This window comes from Lepidochelys kempii, chromosome 4 (genome assembly GCF_965140285.1).
Source record: "Lepidochelys kempii isolate rLepKem1 chromosome 4, rLepKem1.hap1, whole genome shotgun sequence".
Taxonomy (NCBI): Eukaryota; Metazoa; Chordata; order Testudines; family Cheloniidae; genus Lepidochelys; species Lepidochelys kempii.
In genome coordinates this window covers 68,175,251-68,194,524 of record NC_136383.1, presented here as the reverse complement: position 1 = coordinate 68,194,524, position 19,274 = coordinate 68,175,251, and the positions used below count along the sequence as shown (strand labels likewise).

The 19,274-nt window shown below is 40.5% G+C and overlaps 1 protein-coding gene across 1 annotated transcript in view; it reads left to right on the top strand.

Annotated features, from left to right (window-relative positions):
- Nucleotides 1-19,274, top strand: part of LOC140910510 (putative ATP-dependent RNA helicase DDX60) — a 78,831-nt gene that overhangs the window by 20,470 nt on the left and 39,087 nt on the right. Inside the window, exons 11-17 of the mRNA XM_073341568.2 lie at nucleotides 937-1,039; nucleotides 2,193-2,308; nucleotides 5,278-5,450; nucleotides 11,263-11,515; nucleotides 12,665-12,828; nucleotides 13,615-13,767; nucleotides 15,342-15,491. Coding sequence (XP_073197669.1) covers nucleotides 937-1,039; nucleotides 2,193-2,308; nucleotides 5,278-5,450; nucleotides 11,263-11,515; nucleotides 12,665-12,828; nucleotides 13,615-13,767; nucleotides 15,342-15,491 — 1,112 coding nt within the window. The remainder of the gene's footprint in view (nucleotides 1-936; nucleotides 1,040-2,192; nucleotides 2,309-5,277; nucleotides 5,451-11,262; nucleotides 11,516-12,664; nucleotides 12,829-13,614; nucleotides 13,768-15,341; nucleotides 15,492-19,274) is intronic.

Sequence of the window (19,274 nt, the reverse complement as noted above, 5' to 3'; positions counted from 1 at the left end):
GTCTGATTAGGCCCTGTGCATGAAATCCTGGCCCCATTGAAGTCAATAAGAATTTTGCTATTGACTTTACTGGGGCCAGGATGGCACCCTGTTGGTTTGATTCTCAGCCCTAAACCAGGCTCTTCGTGCTGGCAAAAGAGCTAAAACAGAGTAAATAAAATGATAATCTAAAAGCCCTGTTTCAGTCCAGGGACAAATTGTCTCAATGTGCAGGCATTGTGGTAGATAGCAAGAAGGCTGTCTATCGAGGACTTCCTCAAAAGCCCTGGCATGTGGGGTGTGCTGGGGGCAGAGCTGGAGCAGGGACAGGTATGGCAGGGGTAGTCTATAGCATACAGTGCTGTGGAGATTCCAGGCAGCACTGCAGCCCATAAGGCAGTCCTGGGAGGATACTGCAACCTAAACATGCCCTCTGGGCTGTCTAATTACACTGGGAGCCATATAGCAGCTCAGAATCAGAAGGATGCACAGTTGGCTTAAGGACCATTTATCCCCTGCCTCTGGACTGAGCTGCAAGGTCTGTGACTTTCCTGTCTATCGTTATCAGGCATTTATTCTTTCCATACTTGAGAGTAACTTCGGTTAAGTTTTTCAAATGTTTTGTTAAAACACCGCAGCGCTCTCCAGAAGACCTTTTGTAATATAAAAGGAAGTCTCTTGTGTTCCCCACATCTCTTGTGAATCAACATAGAGGCCATTTACAATCAGACTCATAATTTATATTCAATGTATACCATAATATTACAAATTCTCCTTTAACATCACTGATTATTACTTAACTTGTATTTCTTGTTACCATTTGATTTATAACATACACTTGACAAAAATTAGCAGGATGTTGTATATACTTTTTGCTCTTTGGAATTGCAGAAGGTAACATAAGAGTGTATGTTTTAGTTAACCAGTATTTATCATGTTTTCATTAACCCTGCAAAGAATCTAAGGAAGAAATTCCCAGTATAGGGCTCATCCCAGTGAAATCTGACCTTGTTGAAGATTATGCTGGAGCTGTTTTGGCAGATTTACCTATTTTAAGCAGGTACATTCTTTTTACATTTGTCCGGGTTTTTCTTTTTTAATTAAATGAGATGCTATGAGCTGATTCTTTACTGCCCTGCATCTTATGTCATTATTTACACTTGTGCAGTAGGTAGTATTTTACATCCACTTTGAACTGGTGTAAATATTAACATTAGGTGCAGAGTAAGGATGACTCAGATTCTAAATCCTGACTCCATGTTGTATTCTTTATCCAGTTGTTGATTAGCCTTACAGTCTCTGATAATGCTTGCTCTACAGTTTCAAATAGCTGCTTTTACCATACAATGTGTACTTGAAGGGCCAGATACTGATCCCATAGAAGCCAATCACAGAATGCAAATTGATTCAAATGAGAGCGTTACCTGAATAAAGATTAAGTAACTATAGATTTGTAGGTTTTATGGATAACAGGATTTAACCCCAGTAACAGGCTCTGTATTGGGATGCTGAGGAGAAAACCTTTCCCTCCACTCAGGCCCATAAATGGCTTCAGAGTTGCTCCATGAAAGCTACCTGGAGGGGTGGGGGTAGTAGCCGTTTAAACCCTCAATGAACCCCTGCTGTGAGTGGAGAATCTTTATGGCAGTAGATTCTCTTCATTTGTCCCTTTCTCAGTGTTCCCCTGCTCTGCTCAAACACCTGCTTTGTATTCCCATACAGGGAGTCCTAACAGAGTTGTGTTCTGTGACACACAAAGGATGTACCCCTCCTGTACTGACTCCCAAATCCTGCTTTGACAAAATTATGCATGGAACTTTGTTGTTTCTGTGGCCAAGAAGTGTGGATTTGCAGTAAACTAAGTATCAAATACAAAGTCAGACAATACAGATGTGCACTATTAAAGATTAATTCTGTGACTTATGCAATATGATTCTTCACTAATCCATAAAGAGTTAAGTGGGGAGGACAGGAAGCTACAAGAGCAAAATGAAGTCATGAGGAATCAGGTGCCTGCCACAGAAAAATTAAGAATATACAAGTGAAAAAAAGATCTCTTTGGTATGACATACTCTTCTAGTCAGTATTAGGTATTACAACGAATGCCAAAACATTTTGTTTATAATGAAGTGGGTATAAGGCTTGTTATATAGGATGTGCCAGAAAACTAAAAATACATAAGTATCACTGTATATACTGTGTGTATTTTTCAGCAATGATCCTGCAGTTACTTCACTTATTAAACAAACAGAATTTGATGAACTTCGGCATTGGCATTCAGGCAAACCTCTCAGTGATGATTATGACAGAACGAAGTGCACCAATGATGGTAAAAACATAAGACCTACTTGTCTAGTTGGATAAAACTCTACTGTTGTCAAGGTTATCACATTTTAGAGGAAAGACTGCTTTCATTCCAGATAATTTTCCACATATTATATAAATATACTTCAAATGGGTATTATTACAATAATTAGTTTTATAGTAAATATATTTTGCCTGATTACATTAATTTATCTTGAATAGACCAAAGATTTATGATACAATCAATGCTATAAGCCATATTTTCATGAGGCTCCCTTTTGCAAAAATTTGTGCAAAAATTTGTCACTTGTGCAGAACTTTACACATAGACAATATATATGTACACATACAATTTGGTATTTAAAATTGCAGTTTGGGTAACTGTATTTAACTACTCAGTTCATATGCATAAGAGTTCAGATGACTGCACAAATGGGGCCATGGCTAGATTTACCCTATGAAAATAGCAGTAGAAAGCAAAATAACTTGTATACTTTTTAATTTTCTGGCAATTTTTCCTGTTTTCACATACCCAGAAAATAAACCAGGACTCCACATTGATCTTAGATTTGCACATTTGTATTATCAAGTTAAATATACATTTGAGGGGCTACCAGCCACTTGTATACAAAACTCTTGCTCTGTTGAAAAATTACCATCTGCCAGAGCATTATATAGTGAATAAAACATCTTATGAGGCATTTTACAGGACTTCTGTGTGATTATTAACAGATAGTTATTCATTTATAAAATAACTAGTGTAAACTCAATGCATCAGATTCATCTCTGGTATCACTTTACTATTTACTTATAATGGATATGTACACCTGCTATGTATATATGTCTAGTGATTGTGTTTTGTAGGGATTAAACATGAATATGACACTAAGTGGCCAGATGCTCAGATGCCATGGCAATGGGCATAAGATAAGAATGTGAATGGAACAGAATAAACTAGAACAGAAAATGCCTTTGACCAATAAGTGTCTCAAGCCATATTATAATTGATGTTGGATGTTCTTCTTTAAGAGCTTCATTCCTGGTGGAACTCCACAATCCATTACATTAGTCATTTTTTTCCACTCCAGCCCAGTTGCTGTATGTTGCAGATAGATAAGCTGCTTTATACTTTTACTTTTAAGTTAAGTAATTGAATTAGTAGCACAAAAATGGTTTCTAATTCAGCTTTCTAAAAAAATGACCAACTTTAAAGACTTCTCTGAATCTCTATGATATATGGTGTAGAGAAGATATGTGGCATTGCTCCTTGAAGTTCAGCCACTTGAGAAGCACTGGTGACTATAACTTCAAAAGAAACTACCACATCCCTCTCATGACAAGATCTCTCAGCTGCTATGAAGTTTTACTATTAGGTTGTTTTAACCATCTTTCTATCCTTGCTTAAGTAACACCTTCTCATTATTATTTATTGTAATGTAAACTTTGTGTAAACTGTTTAACACTGCTAGTCTTAATGAGAGGTCTTTACTACTGTAGTTTGAACATTTATGTAAGGGTCAATATGAAATGATTCATGATGGTATATGACTTATTACTGGGAGTATAATAGCTTTGAGCCAGATTTTAAAAAGTATTTAGGCACCTAAAGTGGCAAAAAGGGACCAAATGGGATTTCCTTTGAAGGTTATGTGCTGGCATCCAGGTGTTTTTGAAAATCCCAGTAGGTACCTATCTGCATCTTTAGGTGCCTAATGCCTAGATTTTCAAAGATCCATTGCTTTACTTAGCATTGCAAGGTCTAAGGTCCAGATTCACACCGAAATGCCTCTTTAGTCTAACACTTTGGTGCAACTCACATTCTCAAAACTACTACCCCGCTGCTGCCTAACCCCATAGGGTATGTCTACATAGCGGTTAAACACGCGGCTGGCCAAGGCCAGCTGACTTGGGCTTGCAGGGCTCAGGCTGTAGGACTGTAAAACTGCAGTGTAGATGCTTGGGCTGGAGCATGGGCTCTGGGACCATCCTCATCTACAGAGTCTCAGAGCTTGGGCTCCAGTCTGATCCCAGATATCTATACCACAATTCCACAGCCGTGTAATATGAGGTCTGTAAGTCTGAATCAGCTGACTTAGACCAGCCACAGTTGTTCAACTGCTGTGTAGAGACCTAAGTCTTCATGGAACCTAGTTTCCATAGGTGGGCACATGCAAAGCTGCCTAAGTCTTGATGCCACCCCATAGTAAATAAGCAGCTCAAAGCCTAAATGCAAGCCAAAGCCCCAGTGGCTCTGAAGCAGGATTCTCAAACTAGGTGAGAGAATGACTCTCTTGCCAGCATGCCTACAGGTGCAGGCCCAGCACAAACAATAGATGGATGGTGTGTGTCCTCAGAATACCAATAGCCCAGTGATTAGGGCACTCAGCTGGGATGTTGGAGACTATAGTCCTGCTCCAGATCAAGCAGAGTGGGGATTCAAACTTGGATCTCCCACATCCCATGGGAGTATTTTGGAAATACACAAGTATGCTGTCTTTTGTGCTGGCCCTGAGCTGTAGATGTGTTTGTGAAATATATGTACCCTAACCTAGTTTGAGAATTCTGCTTCATGGTTGCCAGGATTTTGGTTTGCAGTAGGGTTCTGAGAAGCTCACTAGCTGTGAGGGAGCATTCAGGACTTAGGTGGCTTTACACATGCCCATCTGCGGGGATATAGGCAGCAGTTGAGCATAGTTTTGAAAATGCCTAAATGTTGGGCATAAGTGCCTAAGTACCTTTGTGAATCTGGCCTTAAGTACCTAAATCAGTTTTGAAACTGGGACTTAAATTCTTATGTCAGCTAGGGTCAGATTTTGAAAAGGGGTTAAAGAGAGCTAAATGTCTATATACCTTTCAAATTCTGGCCTTGGGGCACTTTTGAAAATTTTATCCAAGGCCTAAATTTGGAGCTTTCATCTCTTGCCAAAAAACTAACACATTGGAATTCCACCAATTACCTTATAAGTCAAAAATAATGTTCTTTGTTTGCTGTAGCAAAGTCCAAAGGTCCAAAAGAAAGAAGGGGCATACAAAAGTTACAGTCTTATTATCGACTTTATGGAAGATCGTTGGAAGGCAACATTTCAAAGACAATTGTAACCCAGGTGGATGTGCCCTTGGTTCCCACAAGCACTAAGGCTGCTGTCACAAAGACAAAAAAATTACATGTAAGCATATTCAAGTTGTTCCATAGCATACCTATGCTTTCTGCTGTAAAAGCTAAGATTTTTCCTTCTGGTGTAGTTGCTTTAGTCAAGAATACTTACCTGGGATTTTTCATTTGTCAAACATTAGTAATTTTTATTGAAAGAATAAATCCATCCTTGCACCCTAGATTTAACTGGTAATTAGTGTAAACCCATTTTTATCCCTGTACAGAAATATAAACAAGTACCTGTGTTTGGAGCTGGAGCAGTAAAATAACAGAAAGCTTTAATTTTGGAGACTTATACAATTAATATGTGATTGGGTAGGAAACAAAAAATAAATTTAAGGTAGGGTTGGCTTTTTACAAAACCTTTTCAGAAATAATCAGTTTAAAAATTGAATGAGATTTTTGAGGTTTGTTTAAATATGCTGCTTGAAAACTATATCAAAATAGCCATTAAAAAGATTGAAACAATCACACGGAAGATGCAGGTGGCTCATATGAATATTCCAAATTTGAAAAATACATGTATATGACACATCTTTTATGTCAGTGTTTGTGGATCAAATTAATGTCAATACAGTACAGTTGAATAGAATCATAGAACCATAGAATATCAGGGTTGGAAGGGACCTCAGGAGGTCATCTAGTCCAACCCCCTGCTCAAAGCAGGACCGATCCCCAACTAAATCATCCCAGCCAGGGCTTTGTCAAGCCTGTCCTTAAAAACGTCTAAGAAAGGAGATTCCACCACCTCCCTAGGTAACGCATTCCAGTGTTTCATCACCCTCCTAGTGAAAAAGTTTTTCCTAATATCCAACCTAAATCTCCCCCACTGCAACTTGAGACCATTACTCCTTGTTCTGTCATCTGCTACCACTGGGAACAGTCTAGAGCCATCCTCTTTGGAACCCCCTTTCATGTAGTTGAAAGCAGCTATCAAATCTCCCCTCATTCTTCTCTTCCGTAGACTAAACATCCCCAGTTCCCTCAGCCTCTCCTCATAACTCATGTGTTCCAGTCCCCTAATCATTTGTTGCCCTCCGCTGGACTCTTTCCAATTTTTCCACATCCTTCTTGTAGTGTGGGGCCCAAAACTGGACACAGTACTCCAGATGATGCCTCACCAGTGTCGAATAGAGGGGAACGATCACGTCCCTCGATCTGCTGGCAGTGCCCCTACTTATACATCCCAAAATGCCATTGGCCTTCTTGGCAACAAGGGCACACTGTTGACTCATATCCAGCTTCTCGTCCACTGTAACCCCTACCTCCTTTTCTGCAGAACTGCTGCCTAGCTATTCGGTCCCTAGTCTGTAGCGGTGCATGGGATTCTTCCGTCCTAAGTGCAGGACTCTGCACTTGTCCTTGTTGAACCTCATCAGATTTCTTTTGGCCCAATCCTCCAATTTGTCTAGGTCCCTCTGTATCCTATCCCTACCCTCCAGTGTATCTACCTCTCCTCCCAGTTTAGTGTCATCTGCAAACTTGCTGAGGGTGCAATCCACACCATCCTCCATATTGTTTATGAAGATATTGAACAAAACCGGCCCGAGGACCGACCCTTGGGGTGCTCCACTTGATACCAGCTGCCAACTAGACATGGAGCCATTGATCACTACCCGTTGAGCCCGACAATCTAGCCAGCTTTCTATCCACCTTATAGTCCATTCATCCGGCCCATACTTCTTTAACTTGCTGGCAAGAATACTGTGGGAGACAGTGTCAAAAGCTTTGCTAAAGTCAAGAAACAACACGTCCTCTGCTTTCCCTTCATCCACAGAGCCAGTTATCTCATCATAGAAGGCAATTAGATTAGTCAGGCATGACTTGCCCTTGGTGAATCCATGCTAACTGTTCCTGATCACTTTCCTCTCCTCTAAGTGCTTCAGAATTGATTCCTTGAGGACCTGCTCCATGATTTTTCCAGGGACTGAGGTGAGGCTGACTGGCCTGTAGTTCCCAGGATCCTCCTTCTTCCGTTTTTTAAAGATGGGCACTACATTAGCCTTTTTCCAGTCGTCCGGGACTTCCCCGGATCGCCATGAGTTTTCAAAGATAATGGCCAGTGGCTTTGCAATCACATCCGCCAACTCCTTTAGCACTCTCGAATGCAATGCATCTGGCCCCATGGACTTGTGCACGTCCAGCTTTTCTAAATAGTCCCGAACCACTTCTTTCTCCACAGAGGGCTGGTCACCTCCTCCCCATGCTATGCTGCCCAGTGCAGCAGTCTGGGAGCTGACCTTGTTTGTGAAGAGAGAGGCAAAAAAAGCCTTGAGTACATTAGCTTTTTCCACATCCTCTGTCACTAGATTGCCTCCCTCATTCAGTAAGGGGCCCACACTTTCCTTGACTTTCTTCTTGTTGCTAACATACATGAAGAAACCTTTCTTGTTACTCTTAACATCTCTTGCTAGCTGCAACTCCAGGTGTGATTTGGCCTTCCTGATTTCACTCCTGCATGCCCGAGCAATATTTTTATACTCATCCCTGGTCATTTGTCCAATCTTCCACTTCTTGTAAGCTTCCTTTTTATATTTAAGCCAAGCTGGTCGCCTGCCATATTTACTATTCTTTCTACACATCGGGATGGTTTGTCCCTGTAACCTCAATAAGGATTCTTTAAAATATAGCCAGCTCTCCTGGACTCCTTTCCCCCTCATGTTATTCTCCCAGGGGATCTTGCCCATCAGTTCCCTGAGGGAGTCAGAGTCTGCTTTTCTGAAGTCCAGGGTTCGTATTCTGCTGCTTTTGTTTCTTCCTTTTGTCAGGATCCTGAACTCAACCATCTCATGGTCACTGCCTCCCAGGTTCCCATCCACTTTTGCTTCCCCTACTAATTCTTCCCGGTTTGTGAGCAGCAGGTCAAGAAGAGCTCTGCCCCTAGTTGTTTCCTCCAGCACTTGCACCAGGAAATTGTCACCTACATTTTCCAAAAACTTCCTGGATTGTCTGTGCACCACTGTATTGCTCTCCCAGAAGATATCAGGGTGTTTGAAGTCTCCCATGAGAACCAGGGCGTGCGATCTAGTAACTTCTGCGAGTTGCCGGAAGAAAGTCTCGTCCACCTCATCCCCCTGGTCTGGTGGTCTATAGTAGACTCCCACCACGACATCACCCTTGTTGCTCTCACTTCTAAACTTAATCCAGAGACTCTCAGGTTTTTCTGCAGTTTCATACTTGAGCTCTGAGCAATCATACTGCTCTCTTACATACAGTGCAACTCCCCCACTTTTTCTGTCCTTCCTGAACAGCTTATATCCATCCATGACAGTACTCCAGTCATGTGAGTTATCCCACCAAGTCTCTGTTATTCCAATCACATCATAATTCCTTGACTTTGCCAGGACTTCCAGTTCTCCCTGCTTGTTTGCCAGGCTTCGTGCATTTGTGTATAGGCACTTGAGATAACCCGCTGATTGCCCCTCTTTCTCAGTATGAGGCAGGAACCCTCCCCTCTCACGCGCTCCTGCTGGTGCTTCCTCCCGGTATCCCACTTCCCCACTTACCTCAGGGCTTTGGTCTCCTTCCCCCGGTGAACCTAGTTCACTAGGTTAGCCAGCCTACTTGTGAAGATGCTCTTCTCTCTCTTGGTTAGGTGGAGCCCGTCTCTGCCTAGCACTCCTCCTTCTTGGAACACCATCCCATGGTCAAAGAATCCAAAGCCTTCTCTCCGACACCACCTGCGTAGCCATTCGTTGACTTCCACAATTCGACGGTCTCTACCCAGGCCTTTTCCTTCCACGGGGAGGATGGATGAGAACACCACTTGCACCTCAAACTCCTTTATCCTTCTTCCCAGAGCCACATAGTCTGCAGTGATCCGCTCAAGGTCATTCTTGGCAGTATCATTGGTGCCCACGTGGAGAAGCAGGAAGGGGTAGCGATCCGAGGGCTTGATGAGTCTCGGCAGTCTCTCTGTCACATCGCGAATCTTAGCTCCTGGCAAGCAGCAGACTTCTCCGTTTTCCTGGTCGGGGTGGCAGATAGATGACTCAGTCCCCCTGAGGAGAGAGTCCCTGACCACCACCACCCGCCTCCTTCTCTTGGGAGCGGTGGTCGTGGAACCCCCAACCCTAGGACAGTGCATCTCATGCCTTCCAATCAGCGGAGTCTCCTTCTGCTCCCTTCCCTCAGACGTATCATTTGGTCCACTCTCCGCATTAGTACCTGTGGAGAGAACATGAAAATGGTTACTTACCTGTATATGCGTTGCTGGTACATGGACGTTCCCCTTTTTACTTCTGGAGGTCACATGATGCCAAATTTCTTCACCGTACTCCTGTCCCCGATGTACAGCCTGCTCTGAATCTTCTGAACCTTGTGCCCGTAGAAGCATATCCTGACATCTGTCCAGGAAATCTTCAGTTTCTCTTATGCAATGCAGGGTCAATACCTGTTGCTCCAGACCTTGAACCTTCTCTTCCAATATGGAGACCAGCTTGCACTTTGTACAGACAAAGTTGCTTCTGTCCTGTGGAAGAAAGACAAACATAGCACATCCAGTGCAGGTCACAACAGCTGAACACCCCCATCCATATTACCTTCCTTCTATGAGCTTCCTCAGGATTTGTAGTAATTACTCAGAGAAGCTGGCAAGATGTAAGCCTCAGTGGGCTCTCCCCAGGCAAACACCCAGGCAAACTCCTTCTGTTAGCTGCTCAGCTGGTTCGCAGCTGACTGGCATTTTATACAGTCAGGCCCACTTAAGGCTCACCTGGAACAAAGCACTCCCAGTTCCCGCCCTTTTCAAACAACCAATCAAGCACACGGTCAAACTGTCCTCACAACAAACACTCAGATACAAACACTCAGATACTCACAACAAACAAACACTCAGATACTCACCAACACAGCCTCCTTAATGCAGCCCTTAGCGTACCTCCTCTCAGGCAGGTACTGTACTCTTGGTTCTGAGCTACAATTTGTGGGTTAAAGTCTCAAGTCTTAGTTGCACTCATGGCTAGTACTAACATTTGGGGTGACAGGGATGGAAATAGAGGACATTAGTTTGTGTTTGTTTTGAGAAAATATTCCTAACCAATGCAAAATCTAAAAGATCTTTGATTTTGATTTCCCTGCATTTGTGACAAATAATGTCTGAATTTATATATCAAGAAAGATTTGATCCTGCAAGCACTATTCCATATTAAATTGCTGACTAGAATAATACGTGCACTGTTTCTGATTTCACAGGATACATGAAAAAGTGTTAATGGGCAAGATTGAGCAATAATAATTATTACTGTATTTCTTAGTTAAAATATCATTACCATTTTGTATCATTCAGTGTGGAGTATAGTTTTAGGGCCTGATCAAATGCCCATTGAAATCCCCAAGAGTCTTTTCATTGACTTCAGTGGGCATTTGATTAGTCCCTAATTGTCTTCAGTTTACTGAAATACCTGGAACTACAATTAGAATTTTCATTTTCCAGGCTTAAAATAAATGCCTTAAGGTTGTGACTTAAACCATCTTTTTCATTGTTCATGTTTGTGGCTCTTTAGTTATTAGAAAGTTAAAGAACTATTTCGTATACTTTTAGTATGATTTGTTGAATAAGCCTTTTTTTGTAAAACATGTACCAGTATTTACCAATAAATTATGACCTGCACAGAATTCAGTACTATTTTAAACAAAATTCAAAGCAAAACAAAACACACAAATGGGGCAAAATCCTATAATTTGCAGTCAGTCATTATTCAGGCGAAACTCCCATTTACTTCCAAGGATTGGGCTCAAGGCTTACATATTACATATTGCAATTTTTCATATTGCTTGCACACATTGGTGTTTAGTTCTGTATATCTTTATTAATTTTTTTGTAGAAAAGTAAAGCAGAAATAATTGCAGAGGAAAACCAGAAGCGACTAGAAGCTAAAGAAGAGAAGAAAGAACAGGAACAATGGAGTGCCTTATCTGTGTCAACTGAAAGTGAAATTAAAGAGAATTTTACCTGTGGAATAAATAGACTGGAGAATTTCCTTAAGACATGTCAAAGTAATTCTGTGAAATTCACAGCAGAAATGGCAGGACTGAATGTTTGTTTAGAAGTTTGGAAGGAACACTGTAGAAGCCAAGGTATGTTTTCTGAATTCATTTTGGGCCACAATCATTCTGCATCCTGCATCCCCAGTCCCAGCCCCCAACCCCCACCACCTCCAAAGCTTTCATTAGACTTTCACAGCTAGAATAAAGGCACATAGTAATGCTAATTTTGAAGTATGGGAAGAATTAAGCCTCTTTTCAATTGCTGGCCAGAATTTAGCCCACTATTGGCAAATTAGGGATGCCATGAGTCAGATTTAAATTACCCACTTAAACTATATTGTAACTGTTTTCTTATATCACCAAACAGTAGGCACACATTACAAACATAAAATCTTGATTTCACTGTACAAAATGTAGAAGAATGCATAAGCTGTTCACTGAGCTGAGTTGTACAACGGAAGGTGACTGGACTGGTCTGTAGAGCCTGGGGCAGTTAACATCCCCACAACACTATCAGGAGCATGTGTAAAGCTGCAGCTAAAGAGTATTATGGAGATTAGGTGCCACAGGAAGTACGTCCTGAAGGGGCCAGAGCAATAGCAACCTATACCCCTCTGATTGGCCCATGCTTACTATTTCATCCTAGAAGGTGCCCTAGGAAGGTGTCTGAACAACCAAGCAGACATGTAACTTGCTGTGGCTCTAGACCTTGCCTTGTGTTTCCAATCTCTAGTCTCTTACCCTGACTTCAGCCTGGTACTGATCTCTGGTCTTTGACTCTGACCTAGACTCTTGCCTCCTGATTCCAGCCTGGTAACTACTGCTGACCTCTGGTCTTTGACCTTTGCTTGACTCTGACCCTGACATTTGCCTAGTGAGCCCAGCTGTAGCAATTACACTGGTACCTGCTCGCAGACTAGTGCATTGTGGCCATCCTTGACTTGGTGACACCAACCCAGCAGTGACCACTAGGCCAGACAGCCTATGCCCTGGCCCCTTGCAGGTTTGGCCTGTATGAGCAGCTAGAGCATTTCGTCTGCACATAGTCCAATCACATAGTCCAAGTATGGGGAAAGAGCCATGCCACCTCTCCTGGGATCTTTTAAAAATAAAATAAAATTTAAAAAACACCGCACACATGGTTGGAGGAGTGGGGTCTGGTCCCAAAACCTGAAGGGTAGATTGAAATAGCTTCTGATGATTTGATTATATATCAAATGGTTCCTTTATTTATTTTAGGCAAAAAATCGAGAGATTTAAGCATAGCTGTACAAGTGATGAGGAGAATTCATATACTTCTTGAAAAACACCAGGAACTATTAAAGAAGTCACATGTACAAAAGTTGTCCAGATGTCTGAAATACCTTGGATTTGAGAATTTGGCATGCTCTTTGTCTAGCCAGGTAATTCTTATAGAATACAATTAATTTTTACAGAATATAATTAACCAATGCAATTTAAAGTGGTACAACAAAGATTACTTTGGCACTTGTGCCCATTTCCTGACAGTTTACACCCATTGGGCCTGAACCTGGCCAAATTGAAGCCAACTTCCCAATGTGTTACTTTACACTGCCACTTTTATCATCCAAATGTTGCATTGTAACACTGTAGAACAAGAAAAGATGGTTCTAAACCTCACAGAATGATATAAAATAGAATCTTAACAAAAATTTATACAAGTTATTCAGTCCTTCATAAAATGTAGCTGATATGCAATTATTTATACAGTATGAGCTGTTGTTTTAGGCTTTCTGCAGGCTCAGGGAGACATAACTGCAGCCATTTATACTTGTTTCATGTATTACATCAGTCTGTAATTTAACATTGAATAATACTTGTGGAATCAAATCTTTCCATAGCAGACAAATGCAGATGTATATTCAGCTTGCCTTAGAGTACATGGACTTTGCTGATAACTATCAGATCCATTAAAAAATTATGGTCACCATTCTCACTACATCTGCATGTAGAATTCCCATTAACTTTTATGATTTCATGCATTGCTCAAGCCAGCATTGTATGGTCTTCGGTATGGAAGTGTCTGAAAGTCACCTCGCCTCCTCAGCACACATCAAACTATTTTTTCAAAGCTTGTATAATGTTCTACAATGCAAAAGCCAGATGCCATTTTCAATTACTCTATCCCTAATTCTAAATCTGTCTTGAATTTTAATTTGACCTTGCAGATAATAGAAAGTGACAATGAGAAGATAACTGAATATACTACTGAGATGGGAGCAGCTCGTTTTCAGCTGCAATATATGGGCTGCTACTTGTTCAGAGAAGAGAGGAAAGATCCAGATCCCAGAGTACAGCATTTTATACCAGACACATGGCAGGTAATGTTACATGTAAACTATTTTTAAATAGTGCTGTTAGAGATTCTGTCAAGGTTTTCTTTCAAAATTTAAAAAAGCAATAAATGAGAGTCATACATGATAATAAACATATTTCATTTCTCTCACTGTTGTAATTTATCCTCTCATTTACCCCCTTTTATCTGTTGTTTACAGTCTTATGCTACTTTCTGTCTTATGCTACTTGAAGCCCCAGTCCTGCATTGGGATCTTCTAACACTGACTCCCAAGGCCATATGGTGTCCCAGAAGACAATGCAGTGATGTCCTGTGGAAGGCAGTGAAACTGCATGGTACAAGACTCTGCAGTCACAGATCCCCATTCGAGATCAGGGCCTTAGAATCTAAACTCTGCAGGGCAGCAACCTATCATTTTTTACCTGTCTGTTAAGTATCAAGAATACCTCTGGAACTTTGTGTGCATGGGTGGTAATAATTGTAATATGATTCACTTTCATGCATAATCTGAGTTTTAATTTTAAGTTATTTATTGAAAGACAATTAGAAATGTACCAGTGAAGTACAAACTTTTTTTTTTTTACACAGGGTGGAGAGTAATAGTTTCAGTGCATTTAGTGTGTTATTACTTATTTACACAATATCTGTAACAAATACACTGTAGTGGGGTTTTACATTTAACTATTTCATTGGACTGTCTGGGAAACAATCCCACATTTCTTGTACACCCAAAGCTTCCAATGGCCCAAGGATAAGAAAACTTGTCAAATCTCTGGGTTTACACTGCAGAGAAACAATTTTTTGTCAGGGGAAAGCTCCTAGTCTATGGGTAAATCCTTGTTGAATTGGCTGACCTTCTCCATCCACCTGTCTCTAGGAAAAGAACAGTTGATCCAAGCTGCTGCATGTTCTGAAGGAACGCCTGTTCCCTCAGCAAACATAGCAAACATAGCTCTCTCCATATTATCAGTAGAAAGGGGGAGAAAGGCTGAATCAGAAACAGCTTGCTCTTTTCTCATGTTCACACCTGCAAAAATGTCACTTGCTTGAGGAGCAACATAAAACTTGGCAAATATGCTGGGAGTGGGGAAGAGATTGGCAGTGCTGCCACTTCCTCCCTCTGACCTCCACCCTGGCCAACTTCTAAAGGTCATTGGTAGGGTGGGGAGAAGAATAATGAAATGCTGGGGAGTGGGAGTTGGGGAGAGCTCTGGGCTGTGTGGTTAAGCAGTACTGGTATAACATTTCTGATGTAAGAAACAATGACTGCATTAGAGAAAATGGTGACTTTTTTGCTTTTAAATTATATACTGCTGAACTGACTGGTTCATATTTTGCTTTTTTTTTGGAAAAGTTCCCTTTTGAACTGAAAACTTCCTTGCATCAACAATTCAAGCCCAAATGAATTTTCCAGGCCAAATTACAGAAAAAGATAGTTTACAATTAAAAATCAAAGTGTGATGGAAAAAATATAACACTACTGCAGCAACAGAGAAAAATGTTTTGAACTTTATAATATTGATATTAAGCATATCAATCTAGAATCTATATATATATAAAATGAAATGTATTGAAAGAAATGACTTGTTTTATCTCCAGCGAGAGCTTCTTGATGTTGTAGACAATAATGAGTCTGCAGTGATTGTTGCTCCTACTTCATCAGGGAAAACCTATGCTTCATATTATTGCATGGAGAAAGTTCTGAAAGAGAGCAATGAAGGAGTAGTTGTATATGTTTCACCAACAAAGGTATGGCTATATCTAATTACATATTTTGTATGTTGACTATAGTGTTTCCCGATACGATTAAAACAATTTTAGTGATTATTTAAACTGGTTTAGATTATATATGTCTGTTTTAATTAGACATATCTACTTTAATTAAACATGTTTAGAAATATCCCATCTGATATACAGAATTTAGTTTGTGTTAATGTTCATACAGCACTTTGAAGGTGGCAAGCACTAAATAAGTGTATATTATGTCAATGATGAAAGTAGCATTTGATCAGGGTATCAAAAAACATAGGAACCTAGTAATTGCCTGCTGGATCGGACCTAAGGTCAATCTAGTCAAATATCCAGTCTCTGATAGCGGTAGTACCAGATGCTTCAGAGAAAGAAGCAAGAAACCCCATAATAGGCAAATGTGGGATAATCTTTTTAATGAGGGTTTTATCCTAATCCCAGATAGTTAGAAATCGTCTTAAACTGTGAAGCTTGGGGTTTTATAATCCTTTCAAAGCTAATTTTTAGCATTAACTGTTATAAGTCTGGATATTAACACACAGAAAACTAGGAATGCACATTCAGTGCATATATGATGCATGTAATACATGTGCAGTTTTTCAATACTGCATGTGAAATCAAATTCTGTGCACATTTGTGATTGTTGGGAATCCAAATGGCATTTGCATTTGCAAATAAAGAATCTGTGCACACAAATTTTGCCTGCACCCTCAGAGTCTGACTTTTGGAAAATTCTGGAACATACTGTAGGCCAAACAGCAAAAATTAAGATGTTTGTACACCAGTGCGAGGAGCCTACGTAACAAAATGGAGGAACTAGAGCTACTGGTGCAGGACGTGAAACCAGATATTATAGGGATAACAGAAACATGGTGGAATAGTCGTCATGACTGGACTACAGGTATTGAAGGGTATGTGCTGTTTAGGATAGACAGAAATAAAGGTAAAGGTGGTGGAGTAGCATTGTATATCAATGAGGAGGTAGAATGTAAAGAAATAAGAAGCAATGAAATGGATAAGACAGAGTTCGTCTGGGCAAAAATTACATTGGGGAAGAAAACTATTAGAGCCTCCCCTGGGATAGTGGTTGGGCTGTGCTATAGACCACCAGGATCTAATTTGGATATGGATAGAGCCCTCTTAAATGTTTTTAACTAAGTAAATACTAATGGAAACTGCATGATCATGGGAGACTTTAACTTCCCAGATATAGACTGGAGGATGAGCGCTAGTAATAATAATAGGGCTCAGATTTTCCTAGGTGCAATAGTTGATGGATTCCATCATCAAGTAGTTGCTGAACTGACTAGAGGGGATGCCATTTTAGATTTGGTTTTGGTGAGTAGTGAGGACCTCATAGAAGAAATGGTTTTAGGGGACAATCTTGGTTCAAGTGATCATGAGCTAATTCAGTTCAAACTGAATGGAAGGATAAATAAAAATAAATCTGCAACTAGGGTTTTTGATTTCAAAAGGGCTGACTTTCAAAAATTAAGGAAATTAGTTAGGAAAGTGGATTGGACTGAAGAACTTATGGATCTAAAGGCAGAGGAGGCCTGGGATTACTTTAAATCAAAGCTGCAGAAGCTATCGGAAGCCTGCATCCCAAGAAATGGGAAAAAATTCATAGGCAGGAGTTGTAGACCAAGCTGGATGAGCAAGCATCTCAGAGAGGTGATTAAGAAAAAGCGGAAAGCATACAGGGAGTAGAAGATGGGAGGGATCAGCAAGGAAAGCTACCTTTTTGAGGTCAGAACATGTAGGGATAAAGTGAGACAGGCTAAAAGTCAAGTAGAGTTGGACCTTGCAAATGGAATTAAAACCAATAGTAAAAGGTTCCATAGCCATATAAATAAGAAGAAAACAAAGAAAGAAGAAGTAGGACCACTAAACACTGAGGATGGAGTGGAGGTCAAGGATAATCTAGGCATGGCCCAATATCTAAACAAATACTTTGCCTCAGTCTTTAATAAGGCTAAAGAGGATCTTAGGGATAATGGTAGCAAGTCAAATGGGAATGAGGATATGGAGGTAGATATTACCATATCTGAGGTAGAAGCGAAACTCAAACAGCTTAATGGGACTAAATCAGGGGGCCCAGATAATCTTCATCCAAGAATATTAAAGGAATTGGGACCCAAAATTGCAAGCCCGTTAGCAAGAATTTTTAATGAATCTGTAAACTCAGGGGTTGTACCGTATGATTGGAGAATTGCTAACATAGTTCCTATTTTTAAGAAAGGGGAAAGAAGTGATTCGGGTAACTACAGGCCTGTTAGTTTGACATCTGTAGTATGCAAAGTCTTGGAAAAATTTTTGAAGGAGAAAGTAGTTAAGGACATTGAAGTCAATGGTAAATGGGACAAAATACAACATGATTTTACAAAAGTTTGATCATGCCAAACCAACCTGATCTCCTTCTTTGAGAAAGTAACAGATTTTTTACACAAAGGAAACACAGTGGATCTAATTTACCTAGATTTCAGTAAGGCATTTGATACTGTGCCACATGGGGAATTATTATTTAAATTGGAAAAGATGGGGATCAATAGGAAAATTGAAAGGTGGATAAGGAATTGGTTAAAGGGGAGACTACAACGGGTCCTACTGAAAGGTGAATTCACAGGCTGGAGGGAGGTTACCAGTGGAGTTCCTCAAGGATCAGTTTTGGGACCAATCTTATTTAATCTTTTTATTACTGACCTCGGCACAAAAAGTGGGAGTGTGCTAATAAAGTTTGTGGATGATACAAAGCTGGGAGGTATTGCCAATTTAGAGAAGGACCGGGATATCATACAGGAGGATCTGGATGACCTTGTAAACTGGAGTAATAGTAATATGATGAAATTTAATAGTGAGAAGTGTAAGGTTATGCATTTAGGGATTAATAACAAGAATTTTAGTTATAAGATGGGGACGCATCAATTAGAAGTAATGGAGGAGGAGAAGGACCTTAGCGTATTGGTTGATCATAGGATGACTATGAGCCGCCAATGTGATATAGCCGTGAAAAAAGCTAATGCGGTCTTGGGATGCATCAGGAGAGGCATTTCCAGTAGAGATAAGGAGGTTTTAGTACCATTATACAAGGCACTGGTGAGACCTATCCTGGAATACTGTGTGCAGTTCTGGTCTCCCATGTTTAAGAAGGATGAATTCAAACTGCAACAGGTACAGAGAAGGGCTACTAGGATGATCTGAGGAATGGAAAACTTGTCTTATGAAAGGAGACTCAAGGAGCTTGGCTTGTTTAGCCTAACTAAAAGAAGGCTGAGGGGAGATATGATTGCTCTCTATAAATATATCAGAGGGATAAATACCAGAGAGGGAGAGGAATTATTTAAGCTCAGTACCAATGTGGACACAAGAACAAATGGATATAAACTGGTCATCGGGAAGTTTAGACTTGAAATTAGACGAAGGTTTCTAACCATCAGAGGAGTGAAGTTTTGGAATAGCCTTCCACGGGAAGCAGTGGGGGCAAAAGATCTATCTGGCTTTAAGATTAAACTCGATAAGTTTATGGAGGAGATGGTATGATGGGATAACATGATTTTGGTAATTAATTGATCTTTAAATATTCATGGTAAATAGGCCTAATGGCCTGTGATGGGATGTTAGATGGGATGGGATATGAGTTACCCAGGAAAGAATTTTCTGTAGTATCTGGCTGATGAATCTTGCCCATATGCTCAGGGTTTAGCTGATCGCCATATTTGGGGTCGAGAAGGAATTTTCCTCCAGGGCAGATTGGAAGAGGCCCTGAAGGTTTTTCGCCTTCCT